This window comes from Embiotoca jacksoni, unplaced genomic scaffold (genome assembly GCF_022577435.1).
Source record: "Embiotoca jacksoni isolate LCO1_2020_lvr unplaced genomic scaffold, fEmbJac1.0.p SCAF_20, whole genome shotgun sequence".
NCBI classification, from domain to species: Eukaryota; Metazoa; Chordata; class Actinopteri; family Embiotocidae; genus Embiotoca; species Embiotoca jacksoni.
The window spans coordinates 6,082,501-6,102,469 of record NW_027185341.1 but is presented as its reverse complement, the minus strand read 5'-3'; the positions used below and the strand labels follow the sequence as shown (position 1 = coordinate 6,102,469).

Below are 19,969 nucleotides of genomic sequence, written 5' to 3'. Positions count from 1 at the left end.
AGCAGCAGCAGCGGCAGCTTCTGTCTGGGAGGGACTTTGATTCATCTGGAGGCGCACACATTTACGCAAGGCCCGGACGGAGAAGATAATAGTGGGATGTGGGAATAAGGTTTGGGCTGAAATGAAATGACGAACAACACTAGGAATCCGCAATACTGGTTTGGGCTTGTAAAAACAAAGAATATCCAGCTGCAAATCGTCTCATGGTAACATTGAAATAAAAACCTAATGAAAAAAAACAGACCTTTTGAGTGTCTATGTTGGATCAGTAAATTGAAAATCGACACCAACAATAAATAGCATCTAAAAAGGTCAAGTTTAATGATCAAAAACAGATAATGTGAAAAGAGAAAGAATTGAAAAAAAAAAAACCAACTAAAACAAATATACAGCATTGCAAAGACACAAGTCATGAGGGAAACATGGAAACAAGTTCAGTGAGGAACCAGTCAGTCACTTTACATGTACAATGAATTCCTCACACATCTGTCACTCTTCTCCCATGGCAGTCTTGGTGATACCTGCTCTCCTCAGCTTGGCTGCTTCTTCAAACTTGCTGACAGCCTCCTTGCAAGATTTTCTCTGTGAGTAAGGGAGGAAATTAAATGTGGATTAGTTTTAAGGTCTAGGTGCCTTGTTCTCGCAGGAACATTTTGCAAACATAAGTCTTGTTGTGCAGTTAATTCACCTGTCAGACATGATTAAGACAGAACAAGATTGAAGACCACATTAAAAAAATATGTTGGAGGCATACTTGTAACCATCTTAAAGTATGCATTATGCAAGTAAATACTTTAGAAGTTATGGCGTACCATGACGATCTTGTGTCTCTCCTTCTGTAGTCTGAGGAATTCTTCCATAGTCAGCTCTTCTACTTTCTTCTTCAGGTTGATGAAGTGGCAGGAGGATGAATGAGTTATGTGCTCTTGTCTGGAACAAGAACGAGTGCGATAAGGGAGTAATCTTTAAAGGGGATGGAAATATATTATAATTTTAAGTACTCTACGCAAATTGTATGAAGACGCATATCGCAGGAATTGCACCGCACAAAGTGGACATGGACATGAATTACTGCACTGTTGTACTTCATTTTTATCCACCTGTGACATCAATGGACATCAACAAGAGACAAAGTGGAGGTGGGAAAAAACTGGACAGAATGTTTCAAAGTTTCCAAGATTTACTTTGGCCCTGGTGTAATTCCCTGACTTCATTTTCTGAACAACGCGGGAGTGTTTTAGAGTCACATTACCAGACCCAAAAATCACTGTGTGACTATTTACTGGGGATCGTTTCCAGTCGCTGCATCCTACTGAGGGTCAACCCCGGGTTAAATTTGAGACGGTCGGAGCAGCCTTTAACCAATTGGGATTGACCACCATATGACGTATGTTGTACGGTGAAACTCACCAAAGCATTAAACAACAGAGACCGTCCCCCAAAGTCAGCAGAGTGCAACGCCATGTCGGTAAACGAACCGCTTCATCTAGCCACACCACTGCGGACATAGCTGGAACTACATTTCAAAACAAACACTTTCAACATCATCACACTAAAGCACCTCCACTATTCTCTGATTGGTCCGTCCTTCAGATTTGCAGAGCATACATTCATTTAAACAGGCTTTCCGGACTATAATCACAGCTGTGGGCAATAGGCAAGTGGAGCCAGGCTAGGAGCATTTTTTATGACCTGAAAATATGATTTCTTTAGGCCTTTTTGTGTGTGGATTTGAACATGCATTTGAGTACTCAAAATTACACACAAAACACGCTTGAAAATTTAATTTTTCATTTGTGGATCATGTAATATGCATTCATGACAATTTTGAGACCAATTTCCTTCTAACTCACCCATTGTTACTTTAATGATCAAGAGGAAAGTCTTGAATTAAGTCAGCAAATGCCAAAGTAAAAAATTCCACTGGAGATGGGAATGTAGTCATAAATAAATTGTCTCAACAAATTAAAATGGGAAAGGAATGTGTGCTTGCTGTTGGGAGACACAGCTCGTAAAAACACAGTCATTAAGCTGTACCAAACTGACCTTTACTCTGAGGCTATTCTCTAACTTGAAAAACACTTTTGTCTTTTTGTCCATTAGTTGTGTCACCAGATCTTCCATGTGGCAAGACTATCACCAGCCAGCCAACAACAGTGGCGAATGTCTCAGGGTCAAAAGACATAAAAAGTTATTTAACTGGCTTGAAATGTGTTTGTGTGAATCGTTTTGTAATAATTTATACACATATTTGGTGAGTCACTTTCAACATTTTTAAAGACACTCCACTGAGTTTGCACAGTAAAGGTCTGTTTATTAGTCATGTGGACAACCACTCAGTCTTATATTACTTGTGAAGATTTCTGAGGTTGGAGAAAATAACCTTAACGGTGTCTTTAAGAGCATTTTTAACAGAGTAACTGTTACAAACTGAGTGTGAAGTTTAAAGGAGAGTGTATTTAAAAAGAAGACACTGTGCAAGTATAATATTAAAATGCTGGTGCTCCCCTTTTACCCTATACATATATACCAAATAATACACATTGTTTTAATTTTCATATAACCAATTATTTGTCTATTTTGTCTTTTTGGATCGTGTTACATTTGTTCCTGTGACAACCTATTTCTCCATAGAATTATGAATAGGAAACAAATTATTGTTAAAAAAAACATGAATATTTTTCAGAATCTTAGAAATATTAACTTAAACGAATAAATAAATCAAGCTGCATAAATCTTCTGTCCATGTATTTGTATTTCTGACCCACAAGCCCGGTAATGTGATGATCTTACTGTGGGTCATCATCCGGCTCCCAGCCCTCCAGCTCTTTGAGGCAGAAGAAACACATGGCCGTGTCTGGGCTGTTGTCTGAAGGTGTGTGGATGAAGCCAGCTTTGGCCATCTAGACCAACAAATGAACAGACGGTTAGCATTGGAAAGAGGCATTTTGTAGTTGTATTTAATGGAGGTGACGAGTCTAATAACGATAGACTAGAGAAAGAAAATTAGCTGACAATTATAGTACTATGGATACAGCTGAATCAATAAGAAGATTAACTAATCAGATCAGCATTCAATACAAATTTTGAAGACTAATTAGGCAGTCAGTCATTTTTCAAACAGAAAATACCTATAGTCCAACTTTACAAAATGTGCCTTTCTGTTGTAGTTGTATCTTTGTAAATTGTAATGCAGAAAATATTTGTCAAATAAAAGGACAATACTAGTTACTTGTAGTTCATGTGATGGTTTCAGCCTTTTATATATATATGAGGATTTGTTTCTCTTTTCTGTCCCCTATTATTGCAGCTCTAGTGTATTTGGTATCTGGTACCCCAAAACAGCTTCGGCTATTTTTTTTATTATTTGTTTTGACATAATCAAATACTGAAAAGCCAACCGGGAAATGTGCCCATAATTAAAATAATAATTATTTGCAGCCCCTGATATATTAGTTAACTAAAACTAGTGGCATCTTACTGAACTAGTCATGTGTCTGAGCTCCATAGTACACAGGCTTTCCTTCAGAGTTGTAACTAATGTTGTCAACATCTAGCGTTTATTAGACTTCAAACTAGAGCCACTTTTATTATATTTAAACCTTTAAAGTTAAACCCTTGGTAACGTTAAAGTGTCTATTACTTGAATGGCAGCGGAGCTGTTGTTGTGTTTGATGAGTGGGCCTCAATAACCGTCGTCACCGTTCACTTACGTTTTCCGGGGTACACTTGCAGTCCTCGTCGAACGGCCAGCTGTCGAAAGTTTTCAGTCTGTTCTCATAAATGTATATTTTGAGATCTTTTTCGTTTGATGTGCCCATTGTATATTTAGAGTTTCAAATGAACGTCTTTTAGTTTAGCCCTCACGACGCTACCGACAGCTACCGAGCTACCGGGCGTTTTCAAATTTCGGAGAATGTTTCACTTCAGCTGTTTTGATTGGAGGACGAAGACCACTACGTCACCCATTTCTTCTTCGCGGGTGGATTCATGATGCCTAAGTAGCACAACATCGCCACCCAGTGTTCTTCAGCGAGCGGGGTAAGCTGTGTCCGACAATTATCAAACATTTACGCCCAAACTACTATTACATTTTATTTAGTTTAACTTCACAGACGACAGAACACATTCTTCTCATTCTCTTCCCTCCTCCTTTGGTCCTGAGTTGGAGCTTTGTGTCCCAAAACTACTTCCCACCTCCAGTCTTTCAACTTCCGTTTATTTTTGATGGGTAATGTAGTTCATGGCTGGTATTGGTCAAAAACGCAGCGCGCGGGACTTTGTGCGAGTGTTACGTCTCCTGTCTGACAACAACAACAACAACAACAACAACCGGTTCATCCTAAACTCACTCACCAAACAGTGCCGGTAGTATTGCAAGTGTTGTATATGATCACCCAGCGGCTCGTTGTTCTTCGGGTTCGTGGTTATGGAAGGACGGTGTGCTGTTGACACGTGGACAGAGTTTGGGTTTTCAGGAGCATCAAGTGCAACGAAAGTGAAGTTTGGTTTCGGGACAGATGTGATCATCTGCACTGCCACCGACGAGGTCTATGTCTTCAATGCTCATGAGAGAAAACTCAAGGCAAGTTACTGCTTTAGTTTACATCGATCAGGCTTCCCAGTTACACTGCAAAGCACTCTTCTGGATTAGATAAGGGCTGCAGCCATAGACTGTATGGCTGCAAATATGAATCATTTTCTGGATTAGTCATTTACTTTTATTTTATTTTTTTTTTTTTTTTTGGCTTTTAAAATGTCAGAGAATTGTTAAAAATGTTGAACAATTTATCACAAAGTGCAGCCTAAAAATGTTTTGTTTTGTCCTGATCAACAGTCCACAACGAAAATATATTTAGTTTATTATTATAGAGGACTAAAGGAAACACACATTGAAAAAAAAAAAATCAAACCAATTCATTGATTATCAAAGCTTTCTTTGTTTAATTTTCTGTTGATCAACCAATCGGTTAATATACTAATCATTGCATGTCTCTCTGGATGAATCAGGTAGTAAAGATAATTGTGTCCAGATTTTCTGTGTTTGACGGTGATGTGTTGCTTTGTTGCAGGCTGTCCTCCAGCTACCTGGTCCTGTGAGTGACCTGGTGGAGAGCCAGGACAAGCAGCTCCTCTATGTGGCATGTCAGAGTGGAGTTTATTGTGTCAACTTACCATCTCTGCTACACAGGTAGGAACTTTAATGAAAGAAGCCCGATTTTATATTTAGATTCACGTCTTCTGGACTCAGACGGAATAGATTTCCATGTGTTGCGTTAAATTTGTCAAATGTCTCTCACTTATTATGACCTTTAACCTCTGCAGGGCTCAAAGCTGCCCAGACGATGCAGCCTCCGGTCCAGCTGAGCTGCAGGTCTCCTCTGAGTGTCTTGTTGTTGGAGCGGATGGAGTGTCCTCTCTGCTCCTCATTGGCTCTCTGCTCCTGACGCTCTGCCAGGGAGACACCTCCTGGCTGTTGACTTTGTATAAAACAGAGTCCAGCAGCTATGAGGTGCTCGGTTCATTTAGTCTGCCACTGGTCTCAGCTGTAGGAAATGGTGATGCTGGGTCAAAGACAGGACTGAGAAGGTCTGTGCTTGTTTGTGTCCATTCTGGTGATATAACATCACTGTCTTCCTCCCCTGAATCGTCAGAGGCCACTTTACGTCACAGCCACTTTTGCCTCGACCTCGTTCTCTTCAAACTTCTGTTTGGGGTCGAAGCTGCCCTCGCCAAATCACCAGTTATCCTTTGTGGGCTACCCGACGGTCGCCTGTGCTTCGTCCCTCTGCGTGTCCCAGGATCACGACTCCGAGCTCTGCACAGCCTCGAGCAGCCAGTCGTGTTCGTAGGAGCATCTGCTGTCACTGGTCCAGGACATGCACAGTGTTTGGTGGCAGTGGGTGATCAAGGCAGAGTGGTCCTGATCAAGACAGACAAGCCTGAGAGAGAGGGCAGCATCGCTGGTTTTACCGAGTGGTGTGTCGCGGGGCCTGTAGTGTGTGGCTGTGTGGATAAAACCAGCCTTTACTACAGCACGGGATCAGACCTGCTGGTGTTGGATCTGTCAGAGGGATCATCTGGGAGAGAAGGCAAAGAAAGGGATGAAGACTCATCCAGGAAGACAGCTGCTGCCCTCCAAAGCCCCACCAGTTTAAATGTGTGCAGACTCATTGCCTTGGCTAAACCGACATGCAGCGCTGCAGGTGAGCAGACGAGCAGCGCCGATTTTACAAATGTGAACCAACGAACAAGTTTCCTTCTCGCAGCCCGTTAATACCAACGCTGTATAAAAATAGACTGGCAGCGAGGTGTAATCGTGCAGTTGCAAGAGGTGAGCGTGAGAGTCTGAGTCAGCTGGTGACTGAAAAAAAAAAAATCTGTAAATTCACATTCTCCTTTGCACAAAGGTGGGTGTGATTTAGTCTGGTGTTACGCGACCCAAATTAACTCTGTGAATACATGACATTGGCCATGCTGCAAAAGGATTCGTTTCCAGTCGTTGACATTGGGTTAATTTTGTAACTGCTGGAGCAGCTTTACCCAATCAGCATTAACCACCACATGTGCTGAAACTCTACCACCTCTGTAAATCCACAACCCACAGTTGCTGCTGATTCACCCTTCAATGTGGCTGTTTAAATGTTAATGAGAAAATGAAAGCGACAGGGATTAACTCAGAAATGATAAAGCAGAAAACTAAAGTTTGCTACTCTGCTGGCAGCCTCTTCTAGTTTATTTGAATATAAATCTCTATCAGTGTTTACTAAATTAATTTGTCACTGCTTTTTGTAGCTAGGGTTTTCCTCGATTTCATGCACGTTGTGCTCTGATGTAACTCCACCTTGTATCACTGTATGTTTGTTTAAATTATGACTTTATCTGTGAAATTTGCTTTTCCATACCAGGTGCAGTTGAGCTGCTGGGACTGTCTGTCAGAGGGCAGCTCCAGAAGATCAGCTTACCCGTGAAGAGAGAAGATGCAGGATTGTTCGAGCCTCCTTCCATACAGGTGGGCCGCAGTGTCAGGGACGTCCTGTCTGCTATCGGGGATGTTTGTGAAAGGTACACCAAACAAACATGACTTCATACAAGGCAACACAGAAATGAAGCACAGCAGTGATTTGTTAAACATCCCGTTTGTCCTTGCTTTCTTTTTAGAGCGTCAGTGCTGAAAACAGCCATTAAATCCAAAAACCAAATTCTGACGCACCTGAATCATGTGCTCAACATCAGTTTCCTGCTAATGGCCAGTACAAATACTGAAGAACATCTTCCAGTGGAGGAGAAGCCAATCAGATGTCATGCCACGGCTAGTTGGAGCAGACTGCTGCAAAAAGACTCTTTGAATCTCTCGTGTGTCCTGGATAATTCAAGCCCTTATGTCCTGGAACAAGGCTGGACTCTGAGCGTCACTGTGTCTCCTCTGTCCTGTCCGTCCACCGCTGGAGGGGAACGCTCCTCCACAAACTTTTCATTTCCTTTCAACAGTCTCCATCCAGGAGAAACGTTAGAAGTGTCACTGCCCGTAGCAGCTGCAGGCGGCACGTCCTTCCCCGTGACTGTGAACTGCTCGCTCATCAACTCGCTCTCGAGCTTTCTGGGAGAGGACGAGGCGGGGAGCTCTCCTGGCTCGCAGGGTAGTTGTGTCAGTTTGCCCTTAAACACACTGACAGTGGACTGGTTGCACGCCCTGCAGGTGGAGAGTCCTGCATCCACCCGTAAAGTGTCCTCGTCTCCATCCTGCGGCATGACGACAGATAGCATCCAAGCTTTTTTGAGCTCACGGCAGATGAGGTGCAGTGGAAGAGCGGAGGGAGGAGGAGGGAGTGCTTCAAAGCCTGAGAAGTATTCAGCAAGTGTCCGGGTGTCGTCGGAGTTACTGCGGGAGACTCTGGTGTTGAAAAGCTCTGATTTGGACCCCGAGGGGCCAAAGTTGGGCCCTCAAAACCTCTGCGTTTCTCTGCTTGATTGGCTGTTGTCTGAAGGTCCTGGAGGAGTGAAGAGTCAAGGAGAGCAGGTTGTATTGAACAGCTCTGTGGTCCATGCTCGGGGTCCAAATGGAGCCACAGTCAAACTGACTGCAAAGGAGGTGAACCTTTATCTTCCATAAATATTTACCCCGTACATTTGACCATGATTTGACAAACACAGATGAGTGTTGTACAGCTGCGTTGTCCCTCTGGTCTCCAGATGAACAATGGGGAGGAGGAGTCCCTGCCAACAGTGGAGGTTCAGGTCGAGAGCTCATCTCTAGCAGCGGTGTGTGGACTGCATCATGCTGTGCTGCGTCGCATGCAGGTACAAACGCCGTCAAACTTAACAGCAATCTTTTAGAGAAGCTTCAAAACGGGTGAGTTATGTCTGCCTTTCACATTAATCAAAATCTTCTCATTGAGGTACAGCCGTAAGTTGTTTTTGAAAGGTGGTGTAGTTTTGCAGTACATGTGGAAAATTCTCTTTCCAAAACAAACATGGGACACGCAGCTTTCATTAGTTGGTGTTCTGCTTCATTTAGCGCTGATAAAAACAGTTTGGTGCTGGTTGTGGACTGAAAGAGGAGTTTTCCGCAGCTGGTTGTATGATCTGCAGACAAGTCCAAATTTTATTATCTAGAGTCTCAGCTGCTTGTTCATGCAGTTTGAGCTTTGAATCACTTTTATGACATGGAACTTGTAATGGAGCTAAACAAATCTATTTCCTTTATTCTGTCATGCTTTGTTTTAAACTCAGCTTTATTTGGTGATTGAAAAGCCATGTTGCAGTTCAGTTTGTTTGACAGTGTGGCATGTTTATGAGGGACTCAAGTGTCACATACAATCATTTAATATTTTTTTTATCATGATTATAACCAGATAGCGTTGCTACTCTGGACTCATCAGCTTCACATTCATGTTTTATGTCCCTGCTTATCGATAAACGCATGAAAGAGTTTTATTTGAATTTCCCTCCGTTTGACTGATCGCTCTGTTCCTCGACACAGACTCTGTTACAGAAAGCTCCGCAGAAAGCTGCTTCCGAGAAGAGGGTCCAGACTTTAGGTTTAACACGGGCACTGCAACGGGCCGAGGTAAGACCTGAATTTTGTTCAGTGGGGCTGCAACTAACAATTATTCTCATTACTTGTTAATCACTTACATTAACGTACAACTTACAGTGTGACATAATTCTGATTATCCCTGGTAGATATATTTTTACTGGGCCCCCGTCTTCGCTCCAAACGCCCCAAACACACATGCACGCTCGTGTGCACACATCCTCACACTTAGCGTGTGCTGCTAACTTCTTGTCTATTTGCCGAAGAGCTTCAGGTGAAAAGGTTGAGAAAAACACTTGGGGGAAAACAAATTGTCAACACAAGTTAACATAAATGACACGGAGCAGTGGACAAACAAGTTGCCATTTCCCAGCATGCCGTTTTCTTCGTCACATTTGAGAATAAAGTAACCAAATTAAATAGGTCTCGGTGATGAGTAGAAATAAAAGCCTATTTATTATTAAGTAAAACATGCAGTTTCAATAAGGACCAATAGACATACATAAAATAGGCTATTGCTTAAAGACCATAAGTGGAATACTCAAGGTGGAAAGGTGGTCTACATACCACAGTCAATGGAAAGATTTATGTTGTTGAATTTCCTTTTAGGCTATTGTAATTTATGTATATTTTTAAACCCATTTAACACAAGGTGCACAGGAGCACAGCATTTCAGTGTCTGTAACTGTGTTGAGACTAAAGTATCTTATTTGTTACTGAGCTTCCATCTTTTCCCCCTCCTCCTCGGATGTCAACAGATCCAGCAAAGTCAAATCTCAGGGGCTTATGGTGCCGGCACATCCTCAGAGCAGATGAACCGAGTTCTTCTCTGTGTTTACCAAGAACTCAGAGAAAATCCTCTCCTCATAATTTAACAGCTTTACAGCTGCCCTCGGCCTTGTTTGGTGTTCAGTAAGTGGACTTTGCACAGTGTGTCACATTGTAAATGACCGTTTATATGTTACACAAAGAAGAACTTGTGGCATGATGTCGTTGATGTATAAAAGTGAAATTATTCACAAGACAATACATTTTTATGAAGATTTACTGTATTTCTATAAACTCTCTCTTTCTTATTTATTCTCATGTGACTTCTTCTTTTCCGTCATTAATCTACATCTCTAAATTTAAAGGTTATCATCATCATCATCATCACTGTTTTGTGTTAGTTTAGTTCTTCAGCTCAAATTTATCTTGCAAACCATTCAGCATTCAGTACAAGATGACCAAAGAGCTCAGGTGGACTACAAATATTTGCAATTAGAGTCCATACTGGAGAAGTGTCTTACAGGTGTGTGATTGGTTCACACTCTGCTGATGTGTCAGACGTGTAGCTGTAACAGTGATATAAGCTCAGTGACATCTTGTTCTTCAACATGACAAGTGGATGCATTAACAGACAACTGGTAGCTTGCAGTATGTTTGATTTTGAATGTAGTTTTCTTTTAGGCCAGCAGTGTGATTATCAATTGAAGCAATAGCAAAAACAACAAATTCCAGATGTTTTCATATTTGGAAAGTCATCTAATGAAGTAACCTCCATACGTTCCTTTGTACAGCACGCAATATCCCTTATGAATACACCATATGAATTTCACGTGCAAAATCCTGTGTTCAAATGTGACCACATTGACATGTGATTGTGAACAGGTGAATCATGTATCTTGCGCCTGGGAAACGTGGTTTTGGAACATTTTCATAGTGTAATGTGTGAAGTTTATTTAGATTCCCTTATGAGAACTTTTCCACATATTTTTCCGATCCCATCATATGTTGAAACATGTGGCAAACATGTGTCATACATGTGGTCACGTGGAAAACATGGGAACCAGGTGGTTTTTCTGCAAGGGGTGTTTGGATTTTAATAAAAGGCCGCTCTACGGAATGGCCACCCAACATTGGGCAATAATGCTGTTTTAAATCCCTGAAATGTACTTTCGAAGTGTCATTCCATTAAATCACCCCTAACCCACCTACCCCTTGAAGCACTTCTACATACTTGCTGTAAGGCATGTGCTGCTAATCACAGCACACTACGCCCTGATGTAGGATCATCATCATGTATCACATTCCAGGATAACCATCCAGAACCAAATATAATGCTTCTGCTCAGTGCAACTTTCTAATGAAATGTTAAAGTCAAACTTCCTGTCCGCCTGCTTTTGTAACACTACATGAACAGACACATTTTCATCAAGTACCACCAAAGCAGCAGCCAAGACTGATGAGAAACTGATAGCACCTCCTGCTATCATCACAGCACCAGCTGCTTTAGTCACAGCAACAACAACACCTGCACACATCAAGGTGTAAGCTGTGACGCTTGCTGGCCTCCACATGTCCAAAGCAGCACCCGGTTCTCTTTGCCTCTACTTCTTGCTTAGCTGCTGCTGTGAACAGTGGACCCATGAAACGTCAATGAATCTCAGCGACAGCAGACGGCGGAGAAGAGATGAAGAGACATTTTTTTCTCCAACAACGGTGGTAGTTGATTTTTATCCAGTATGAGAATTTAACCCTCAAAACCATTTCACAGCCAGAATTGAATTCTATCACTTAAATTTAAACATAACACATGAATCCTTGTATGTGGATGTAAAACTTCCAACGGTCAGAGGAAAAATGTATGATGGGTCCTGTTCACACCTGCCATTAAAATGCATCTGTGGTGATCCGCTCACAAGAGGAGATTTCTAATGGTTACAGTGTTTTTACAGGTGGTAACTTGAAACCCTGTTCTTCAGTTGTACCATACATGAATCGAGCCCCTCTAAAAGGTGACATCACTTTTAATGGTGACTATATCTGTGTCAAATGGCTCCTATGACTGTACCTGTTGGAATCGATGAGTAACAAGCATCATTACACGTCCCTATTACCACTTCGCAGGCTCCCTGTCACCAACGTGACACCTGTATGGAGTGGTAGAAAGGCAGCAGAGACGCAGATGAGACCAAAAAGGATGTAATGAAAAGACAAAAAGGTGTCATATGTCATTATTGCATGTGTGAAACATTACACCAGGGACTCTACGTGTCTTTATTTCTCTAGTTTCAGACATGAATTAATACTTATTGAAAAAAAATATTTAACAAGATTCTAATGTTCAGTCACACTAATGTTGGTGTTTTGAGATCAAGAGCTCACTCAAAACATTGTTCACTTCATCAAGACTTGTCTTGACTGTAAATAAAATATCAGTTCCTCCTCATTCGCCTTTCTATGCGAGTCTGTGAGATCATCTTTGTACCACAAAGGAGGGAAACAGTGGAATGAAATGTCATTTAGTTGAACTCTAACTAGTTTAAGCACAAATGTCAGAGTGGTGATTCGTGGTGACCATCTGAACAATGAGAAGAGTCAGAGTTAAGTCTCAGGTTTGGACTGACATATGTTTGTATTAATACTCCCACAGGGCTGAGCTGCTCAGGCTGAGTCCGTCTCCCTTCAGTGTGCCTCCCTGGTCTCCACGCAGGTATTTGCCGTTCTTGCAGCGGATAGCGAGGCGACCGTGCTCCAGCAGCTCCAGAGAGAAATCCTCAGGGGCCTCACCGTCTGAGCACACCAGCCCGGCACTGTTTACGTACCAGAACCTGCCATCGACACCTGCAGGGGTCAAGGTAAATACACAAAGTCAGACAGAGTGGTGCTGGTTCTCTGTACACTAAAGGACAAGCAAATGAGAGGAAAGAAAACAGGAAACTAATCTGTTTCCAGAACCGAGTGTGCGTGTCCTGACCTTTGATGTGATAGGCCCCGTTGCTGAATTGCAGGGTGAAAATGTCGTAGACCGATCTGCTGGCATCCAGCGTGTTGGAGTTCTTGTGGTGGCAGATGAATCCATTGTCTCCTCTCAGGATCAGCATGGGTCGGTTGATTAGTTTCAAAATGAGCTGCTCATCCTCACCTACAACGTTGACAGCAAAAACATTTAAAAAAAAAATAAGACCACAGGTCAGCACAAGAGAAGTCAGAGTCTGGGTTTGAGGAAATTAGATCCATTAGAGAAGAGGAAAAAAGGAGAACGAAACCTCAAACTGTGTCCTACCTATGGAGTCACTGACAGCAAGTAACTGTCCGTTCTTCTTGGTGCAGATGTATTTGCCATTGTTAGCTTTTAGTGCCACCTTGTGGCCAAGCCACTCCACTGAAAACATGGTGTTTGCTGACCTGTGGTAGAGACAAGTTGAAAGTTATGTTACTCTACACGGCTCCTGGAAATATTGTGATAAACTGAAGTAAAGCAGGTAAACTATAAGAGACTGAAGTTTTTATGAAATGAGACTTGTCAAAATATGTTTGGGGGGATGTATATCATGCACTCAAACTAGTAAATTATCTGCTGCTGTTTGCTATCTCATGAATGCATGCAACAATCCCTATTATTTTCATTATTTTTTAGGTTTAATCTTCAATCACTTCGGTTATCAGTAGAAATAATACAGTGAATTCCACTGGCTTCCATTTCCAATAACGCATTAACTTGTGTCCTTAACAATGATGCATTACTGCTTCTGTTAATATATGCCAGGAGAACATTTATGTTTTTATACTGAGGTGAAAAGGGTTTCTTATCCCAACACAGCATGTTCCTTTCATACAACTATAACAAATGATGCTCGTGTTCATTTTCACTCTGCTAAACTGATACAGCAGACTTCACTCACACATCTGTGTCCGTAATCTGGACGCCTCCATGAGCCACCAGAGCCCAGTAGTTCCCTTGGCTGGTGCGGAATGTGCACTTCTTGGTTTCCTTGTCAATCTCCATCTGAAATGTCTCCATGTCCGTCTCATCTTCCTGATTGGCTGCAAGGCTCACACCTGGGAGGGGCATAGTAAGCACATGCTGCCATTAATACTTGAGCATGAAAACAATGAGGACTAATTGGAGTTGGAGACACACAAAGATTACAGGGCTGAAACATAAATTTAAGCATCCAAATGCGTGTTCACAAAATAAGTCTTACAGTGATGAATAGGTGTATTTCTGCACGACATAATGTGATGTACAAAATTGAACTTTAATCCAAAAAACAGCAAAGAAGTTTAGGAAGACAGTGACACAGCAGCTTACTAATTAGGTTATATTGATATATTTAACTTGGCCCAGAAAGATCTGGTAATCAAGTCTGACCCTGAACGGCCAGCCTATCATATAGCTTCCTGATTATAAATACATTTTCACTTACTGCAGTTCTGGATGCATGTCTGGATTGAATATGCAGGAAATTGGAAATAAATATAATGAATGTACCAATGCAGGAAAATAGGAAATCATGTTTGTCACCATTAAGGTGTTATCAACTATACAGACATATAACACTCTCACCATGCAGCTCTGTGTCAATCACACTCAGACCACTTAACACCCAAACTAAAACCACACCTCTGATTGACAATCATTTTATAGAAACCTCTTAGAAACTTAGAAACTGCTAACTCATGCACACATGGGAGTAACACATACTAACGAGACAAACAAACAGTGACACCCATCCTTCTCTGCTCGGCTGGTTTGACTTCCAGGTCCAGAGGTAAACAGGAAGCTTCTCTTCTTTTTCAGGACTTCAAAAACTACTTTTCGTTTGAGGATTTGTTTTCTTGTTTATACATTGTTCAGTTATTTTTGACATGAAGACAGTCCACTGCAATATTTTTCTTCCAGCCTTTAGCATCGTCATTGGGGAAAACAAGTGTTTGCCACACCACCAAAAGACAGATTGCAGAAGGCTAAATCCTAAATTAGATGCATCCCAGAATATCCCCAACGTATTTTCTTAATCTTTTAACAACACTAATCTGCGGGCCTCTTATCTCTGGTCATCCCTCGCCACCTTCTTCCCTTCCCCCATCACTCCCTCCATACACCCTGACCCCCTCGAGACCCACCTCCTTCCATCACTTCACCTCCGGCCCCTCTCTATCTGCCCTCTTCACAGCGGGGCTCTGATATAATAAGCTTTCGAGTGCTACCCATCGAATCCCTCAATCCCCTCAATAAAAGAATAAAGGAAAAACAGGAAAAGACCTGGATTTTATGGTGCACAGTTTGCAGGATGTACAGATAATTACCGATCCCTCTTAAACCTCAAGCTAAAAGAGCCATATGATCAAACATGGGGAGTAAAATGTGTCTGCATTAACTGGCTATATTGTTTTACATATCTTAATGGACCATAATATAGATATAATGCTTTAATTTAACTGCTAAACAATACACACAAACTCTGGATGGCAAGTGCTTTAAAGTAATACTAACATAAGAATGCTAACATGCTTGCGAGATGTCTTCGTGTATGAACGAATGAATCTTTAACTGAATTTTTTTTCCAACTAAATGGAACATAGAGAACCAACTTGAGTTGCTTTCAGCAGTGGAGTCCATTCACTGTACATAAATACTCATTAAAAGCTTATTGAAAGACTGTGAAAGCCCAAAACATCATAATGTGATTAGTCTCTGGTAAACAGTTATCTGCTGAGCCGCTAATCTCAGGTACAGTGTTTATGTTGGGAGAGTTTTGTACTGAACTGAAGTAACGACTTTAACCAGCAACAGACAAAAACAATACAAACGAGGCAGTCAGTGAAATCTGTCAACTGAACTGAATAAAACAATTTAAATCGACAAAGTGATATGTCATTTCCACCTATAACTTTCAACTTGAAGTATATATAATGACAACTCAAAGTGATTTAATTCGTCTATTGATTTCAACTGCGTTAGCATGCTTACATTTGCTAATTATCTCCAAACACAGTGTGCCTTTAAGGCTAGAGGTAACTGATGGTTTAAAACCAAAGTATTGCTGAAAATAAACATTTAACATGAACAGGACAAATTGGTGAATCTACTGACAATCCATCTACTAGTTGTTGAGATATTTCACTCTGGATTAAAGCAGCAGACTGATTGTCGAGCTAACAATTCATACAGCAACCTTGAAAAAAAGCAGCCGAGGCTTTCTCCTACATTTTAATGATAACCCATTTTTCGGGTATCATGGGTGATAAAGTTTATAGATACACTGCATCAGGTGCATCAAATCACATCTGCATAATCCAATACCATGCTCGTACCAGTCTGATGGGCCTGGTGAAAAATGATTTATTAATAGAAAAAATATGTCAATCAAAATTTTGATATCACTTGTCCCAGCTTATAGTTCCAGTTTACAGTTGGTGGTTTGTGACCGTGTAAATAGGATCTGTTTTAAGATTCTTTTGGGCCATTTTGCTTCAATTTGAAATCCGACTGTAGAAATGAATTGAAGGAGGGAGTTGACAAAGATGTCATGGTTCCTGAGCTACTGGGATGCTTTAATCACATCTTATTCACACCCGATAAACTAGGTATCATGAGGTCTTACAACTGGTTAAATTATCATTAATCTTAAGTGCATTTGAAGCATAAATTTAAGCCCCTCTACTCTGCAGCTATGCCTGGGGGCCTATCACTCCCATTCCCTCTCATCCCAACTCAATGTCATGCTTTGTCTACCTATTCCATGTGTCCATTTCACACTAATTCAACCCAGAAATGATCCTGAGACAGGGCTCAGCTGGGACCTCACAGCCCCTATCTGATAGATGAGAGAAGAGGAGACAGAGGAAGGAGAGAAGGATGGAGGAAGAGAAAGGAAATGGAGAAGAGGGGGGCCGAGAGATTGGATACACTGAAATCCAAGCCAGCAATCTGGGGATATCAATAGCTGTGTTGATGACCATCTTTGACACACCCGTTGGTCAAGCCTAAGAAATTAGATGTTGCCATCACATCCATGATCGCTGATAAGTTATGAGCACAGTACATGTATCAGTATATTCTCTGGTGCATCCGGATGACACACACAGTAGCTTCAGTAGTGTCTCATCTTAGATCGGACCCCAGATCCAGCTCCACTTCCTGGTGTTGTTCTACCTACAGCCTGCAAGTGGAGCAGGCCTAACTAATCCATCAACGATAGATGCGGCTCTGACATCAATTATTAATGGTAAGCTGATGCCACTATCCCTGTGTGTCATATTTTCGTCCTTCTCCGGATCCAACTGTATTTACTGCTTTTCTTTAAAATCTCACTTCATTTTTTCCCCACTTCTCTGTTCGTGCAGCTGTGTGTGCATGGATGCAATATGTGTGTTTGGTATGTACATGTGTGCTCATGTTTTCATGCGTGTTAATGGAAAGTGTTTGTCTTTGGACTATCATCTCTTTTTCACATTCAGGGCAGAGTGGACCACTTAGACCTGAGGATTGCAGTAAGGTGATGAGCGACATGATAACAGATCTACATGACATGACATGACACACACACACACACACACACACACACACACGCACACACACACACACACACACACACACACACACACACACACACAAAAACAACAACTTAGGACAGACAGAAAATAATGCACTTCATTCCTGTCTACAAAAACTCCTTTACACTTTTTACTGACTTATAACAGCTGACTTTCTTGTATTACTGACCTTAATATTTACTGCATTTCACTTTAAAACAGACTGCTTTAAATGGTGCCTAAACAAAGGTAGTAATTTATGAGTAAAGAGTCATTAGGGAGGATGAGGAGCCCATCTGTTTCCTCACACTTCCATTGTCCCAAAGTCCTTTGGGAGTCATCCCATTGTTGTATCGTCCCTTCTCTGCTTTCCGGTCTCTCCTTTAATCCTTATATTGAACCCAGAGGGAACATGGTGTTGCAATTTGGGAGAACTTCCACTGAAAGATTTTCCATTTTGTACTTTAACTTCACAATTCAACCTTTTTCCAGAATGTATATTCTTTTAGTCTAAAATTATAATCCATTCTTCCACATTTCATTTATTTGGCGTTATGGAGTCATTACAGTGCGAGCAACCTACTCAAAAAAGTTGGGCAACCAGGAAAAGCCAGATAACATCTTGCATTGTCATTTAACAAGAAACACTAGTGATGACTCAACTGTTGTTAGTTTTTTTTTGTACCAAATCAGATCTGTTTTTTGTTTGGTACCAACATACTTTGGTTTCTTGAACAGTTCTACATGCAAGGTAAAAATGTGAATGTGAATCATTCAAATTCTCTGAGCTAGAATCCAAATGCTATTACTCTACCTTGATGTGAACTTTCACCGTCACATATAATGCTAAACACTCTCTCTTTGACTGTTTCCTTGATTTTCAGGGGAACATCCGCGCCGACTGAGGTGGAGGTTAACAGGTTACATCGGCAGGTTGGAGTTGGACCCGGTGGGGCAGAAGTTTTGGCCGCAAGTAAAAGGGAGCTTGGGTTTCTGAAAGTAGACTCCCCCTCGCCTTCCAGGAACAGGGGCCAACTTCATCAATAATTCAACACACCTCACCTCACCACTCGCCGCAGAAGGATACGGTTGTGAGTGGGCGAGTGTCTCGGAGAATGCTTTTGTCTGTGCAGAACAAGTGTAGGAAGAGAAAGGGAGAAAGTGCGCTGCAAGTATTCCTCTGTGTGTGAGAGTAAATGCACATGGATGCATACAAAATGGTCTATATACACTATATGTGTGTTTCAGGCTAAACCTTATTTCTCCTTCCCATCAACCAATCAGTTAACAGTGCTCCCAGTAGTTTGGTTCCTGCCTGCAGGCCCCACTGCTAACCAGGAACAATGAGCGAGGAGGGATTCAGTTACAGCACCCAGGCTTTAAGTAACACGACCCTGCAGACAAGAATCTGCCGCCTGTGGATGGCTGTCATGGCCAAGTATGCTGACAAGCACTGTTTGTGAATGCTAATCTACCCCAAATCCAGTTTCAAATCAGACCAGCAAACCCTTTCGGACATAAGTAATTGAAACTCGTTGCAAGTCCTTCAAGTGCACCGATGGTCGGACGTAACATGACTCTTACAATTACAATTTTTCTAGTTTTTACACTGATCAAAGAAATTCAACCTTGTTTTTGAGAGAAAATGACTTTGAAGTCGATGAGGAGCAGGTGTAATCCATCAGTACAGTAGTGTGATGTTGTGCTTTAGTGCTGATCAAATAACCCCCTTCAACAGCCCTATCACAAGACTGAAGAGTAAATACATAGTACAGTATCAACAAAGCATTACTGTACAGCATATTGGTTACAAGCAGCTGTTGCAGAAAGCCCAAAGGGCAAAAGTGTAGAGTGTTAACACCATTACCCAACAAAGCCAGGAGGTACATGTGAGAGGAAATGAAAGGGAATTTTTTTAAAAGATCACAATTTATCATAGATTATTTGTTCAAAGAAAATAATTCCCTTTTCTGAACCTTTGTTCTTTTATATTGCTGACACAACCCTCTCTGTCAACATAGATTTTTAGAACATTAAAAGTAGTCCATGAGAGACTGTTAGTAAATTGTTGTTGAGCTATTCCTGCAGTTTTTCCGAACATTGGTGCACAATAAATCTGTTATCTGAATAATGTCACTCACTAGTGTAAGAGTTAATAAGGACAGTGGACTGACCTAAATCAATTACAGCCCCACAACAAATGACATATTCGTCTCAGGTCTCCCAGATGAGGCTGATAGTCTCCCATATCCGCCTCATCTATCTCGTTTTCCTGGAAAGATTCAACCATCCACTTCGATGTCGATGCATGTTGATGTGCGGACTACATTACCCATAATTACCATGCATCTCTTTATCAGCTGTCAATTTCTGCTTCATTATGTATGTGTGTGGGTCAGTGTGTGTCAGCAAAAGCTCATGGGACCACCCTCAATCCTCACTGGCACCTAAGGTCATCATTTGTCCATTTAATCAGACGTTTGGGATTCTGTGTAAGACTTTAGGGAAACTAGCAAGCTGTCAGAGGAGCAGCTTCTGCACGAATGCAAGGATTCGGGACAAAACCTGGTTTGCGGTTACACAATGTCCCTGCGTTGTGTTTTCCTACCTTGTCTTATGGAGACATAT

The 19,969-nt window shown here is 41.6% G+C and overlaps 3 protein-coding genes across 4 annotated transcripts in view; 1 reads left to right on the top strand and 2 right to left on the bottom strand.

The window, feature by feature from the left end:
• Positions 1-297: 297 nt before the first annotated feature.
• Positions 298-3,899, bottom strand: birc5a (baculoviral IAP repeat containing 5a). Its single transcript, XM_069155339.1, has 4 exons — positions 3,714-3,899; positions 2,794-2,903; positions 813-930; positions 298-582 (listed from the first exon to the last, which is right to left on the bottom strand). Exons 1-4 carry the CDS (start codon positions 3,819-3,821, stop codon positions 490-492), a joined length of 429 nt encoding a protein of 142 aa, XP_069011440.1. The 5' UTR covers positions 3,822-3,899; the 3' UTR covers positions 298-489.
• Positions 3,900-4,384: 485 nt separating this feature from the next.
• Positions 4,385-10,094, top strand: faap100 (FA core complex associated protein 100). Its single transcript, XM_069155937.1, has 8 exons — positions 4,385-4,585; positions 5,073-5,191; positions 5,326-6,206; positions 6,909-7,065; positions 7,162-8,092; positions 8,194-8,301; positions 8,984-9,070; positions 9,796-10,094. The coding sequence occupies exons 1-8, from the start codon at positions 4,430-4,432 to the stop codon at positions 9,910-9,912; spliced, it is 2,556 nt and encodes an 851-aa protein (XP_069012038.1). The 5' UTR covers positions 4,385-4,429; the 3' UTR covers positions 9,913-10,094.
• Positions 10,095-11,979: 1,885 nt separating this feature from the next.
• The window catches only part of fscn2b (fascin actin-bundling protein 2b, retinal), a 16,071-nt gene continuing 8,081 nt past the window's right edge, over positions 11,980-19,969 (bottom strand). For both annotated transcript variants that reach the window (XM_069155938.1, XM_069155939.1), the window contains exons 4-8: positions 19,950-19,969; positions 13,705-13,861; positions 13,086-13,207; positions 12,777-12,944; positions 11,980-12,643 (exon numbers count right to left, since the gene is read on the bottom strand). The exon at positions 19,950-19,969 is cut by the window's right edge and continues 707 nt beyond it. In XM_069155938.1, the coding sequence (XP_069012039.1) occupies positions 12,438-12,643; positions 12,777-12,944; positions 13,086-13,207; positions 13,705-13,861; positions 19,950-19,969 (673 nt within the window). In that variant the 3' untranslated portion in view covers positions 11,980-12,437. The remainder of the gene's footprint in view (positions 12,644-12,776; positions 12,945-13,085; positions 13,208-13,704; positions 13,862-19,949) is intronic.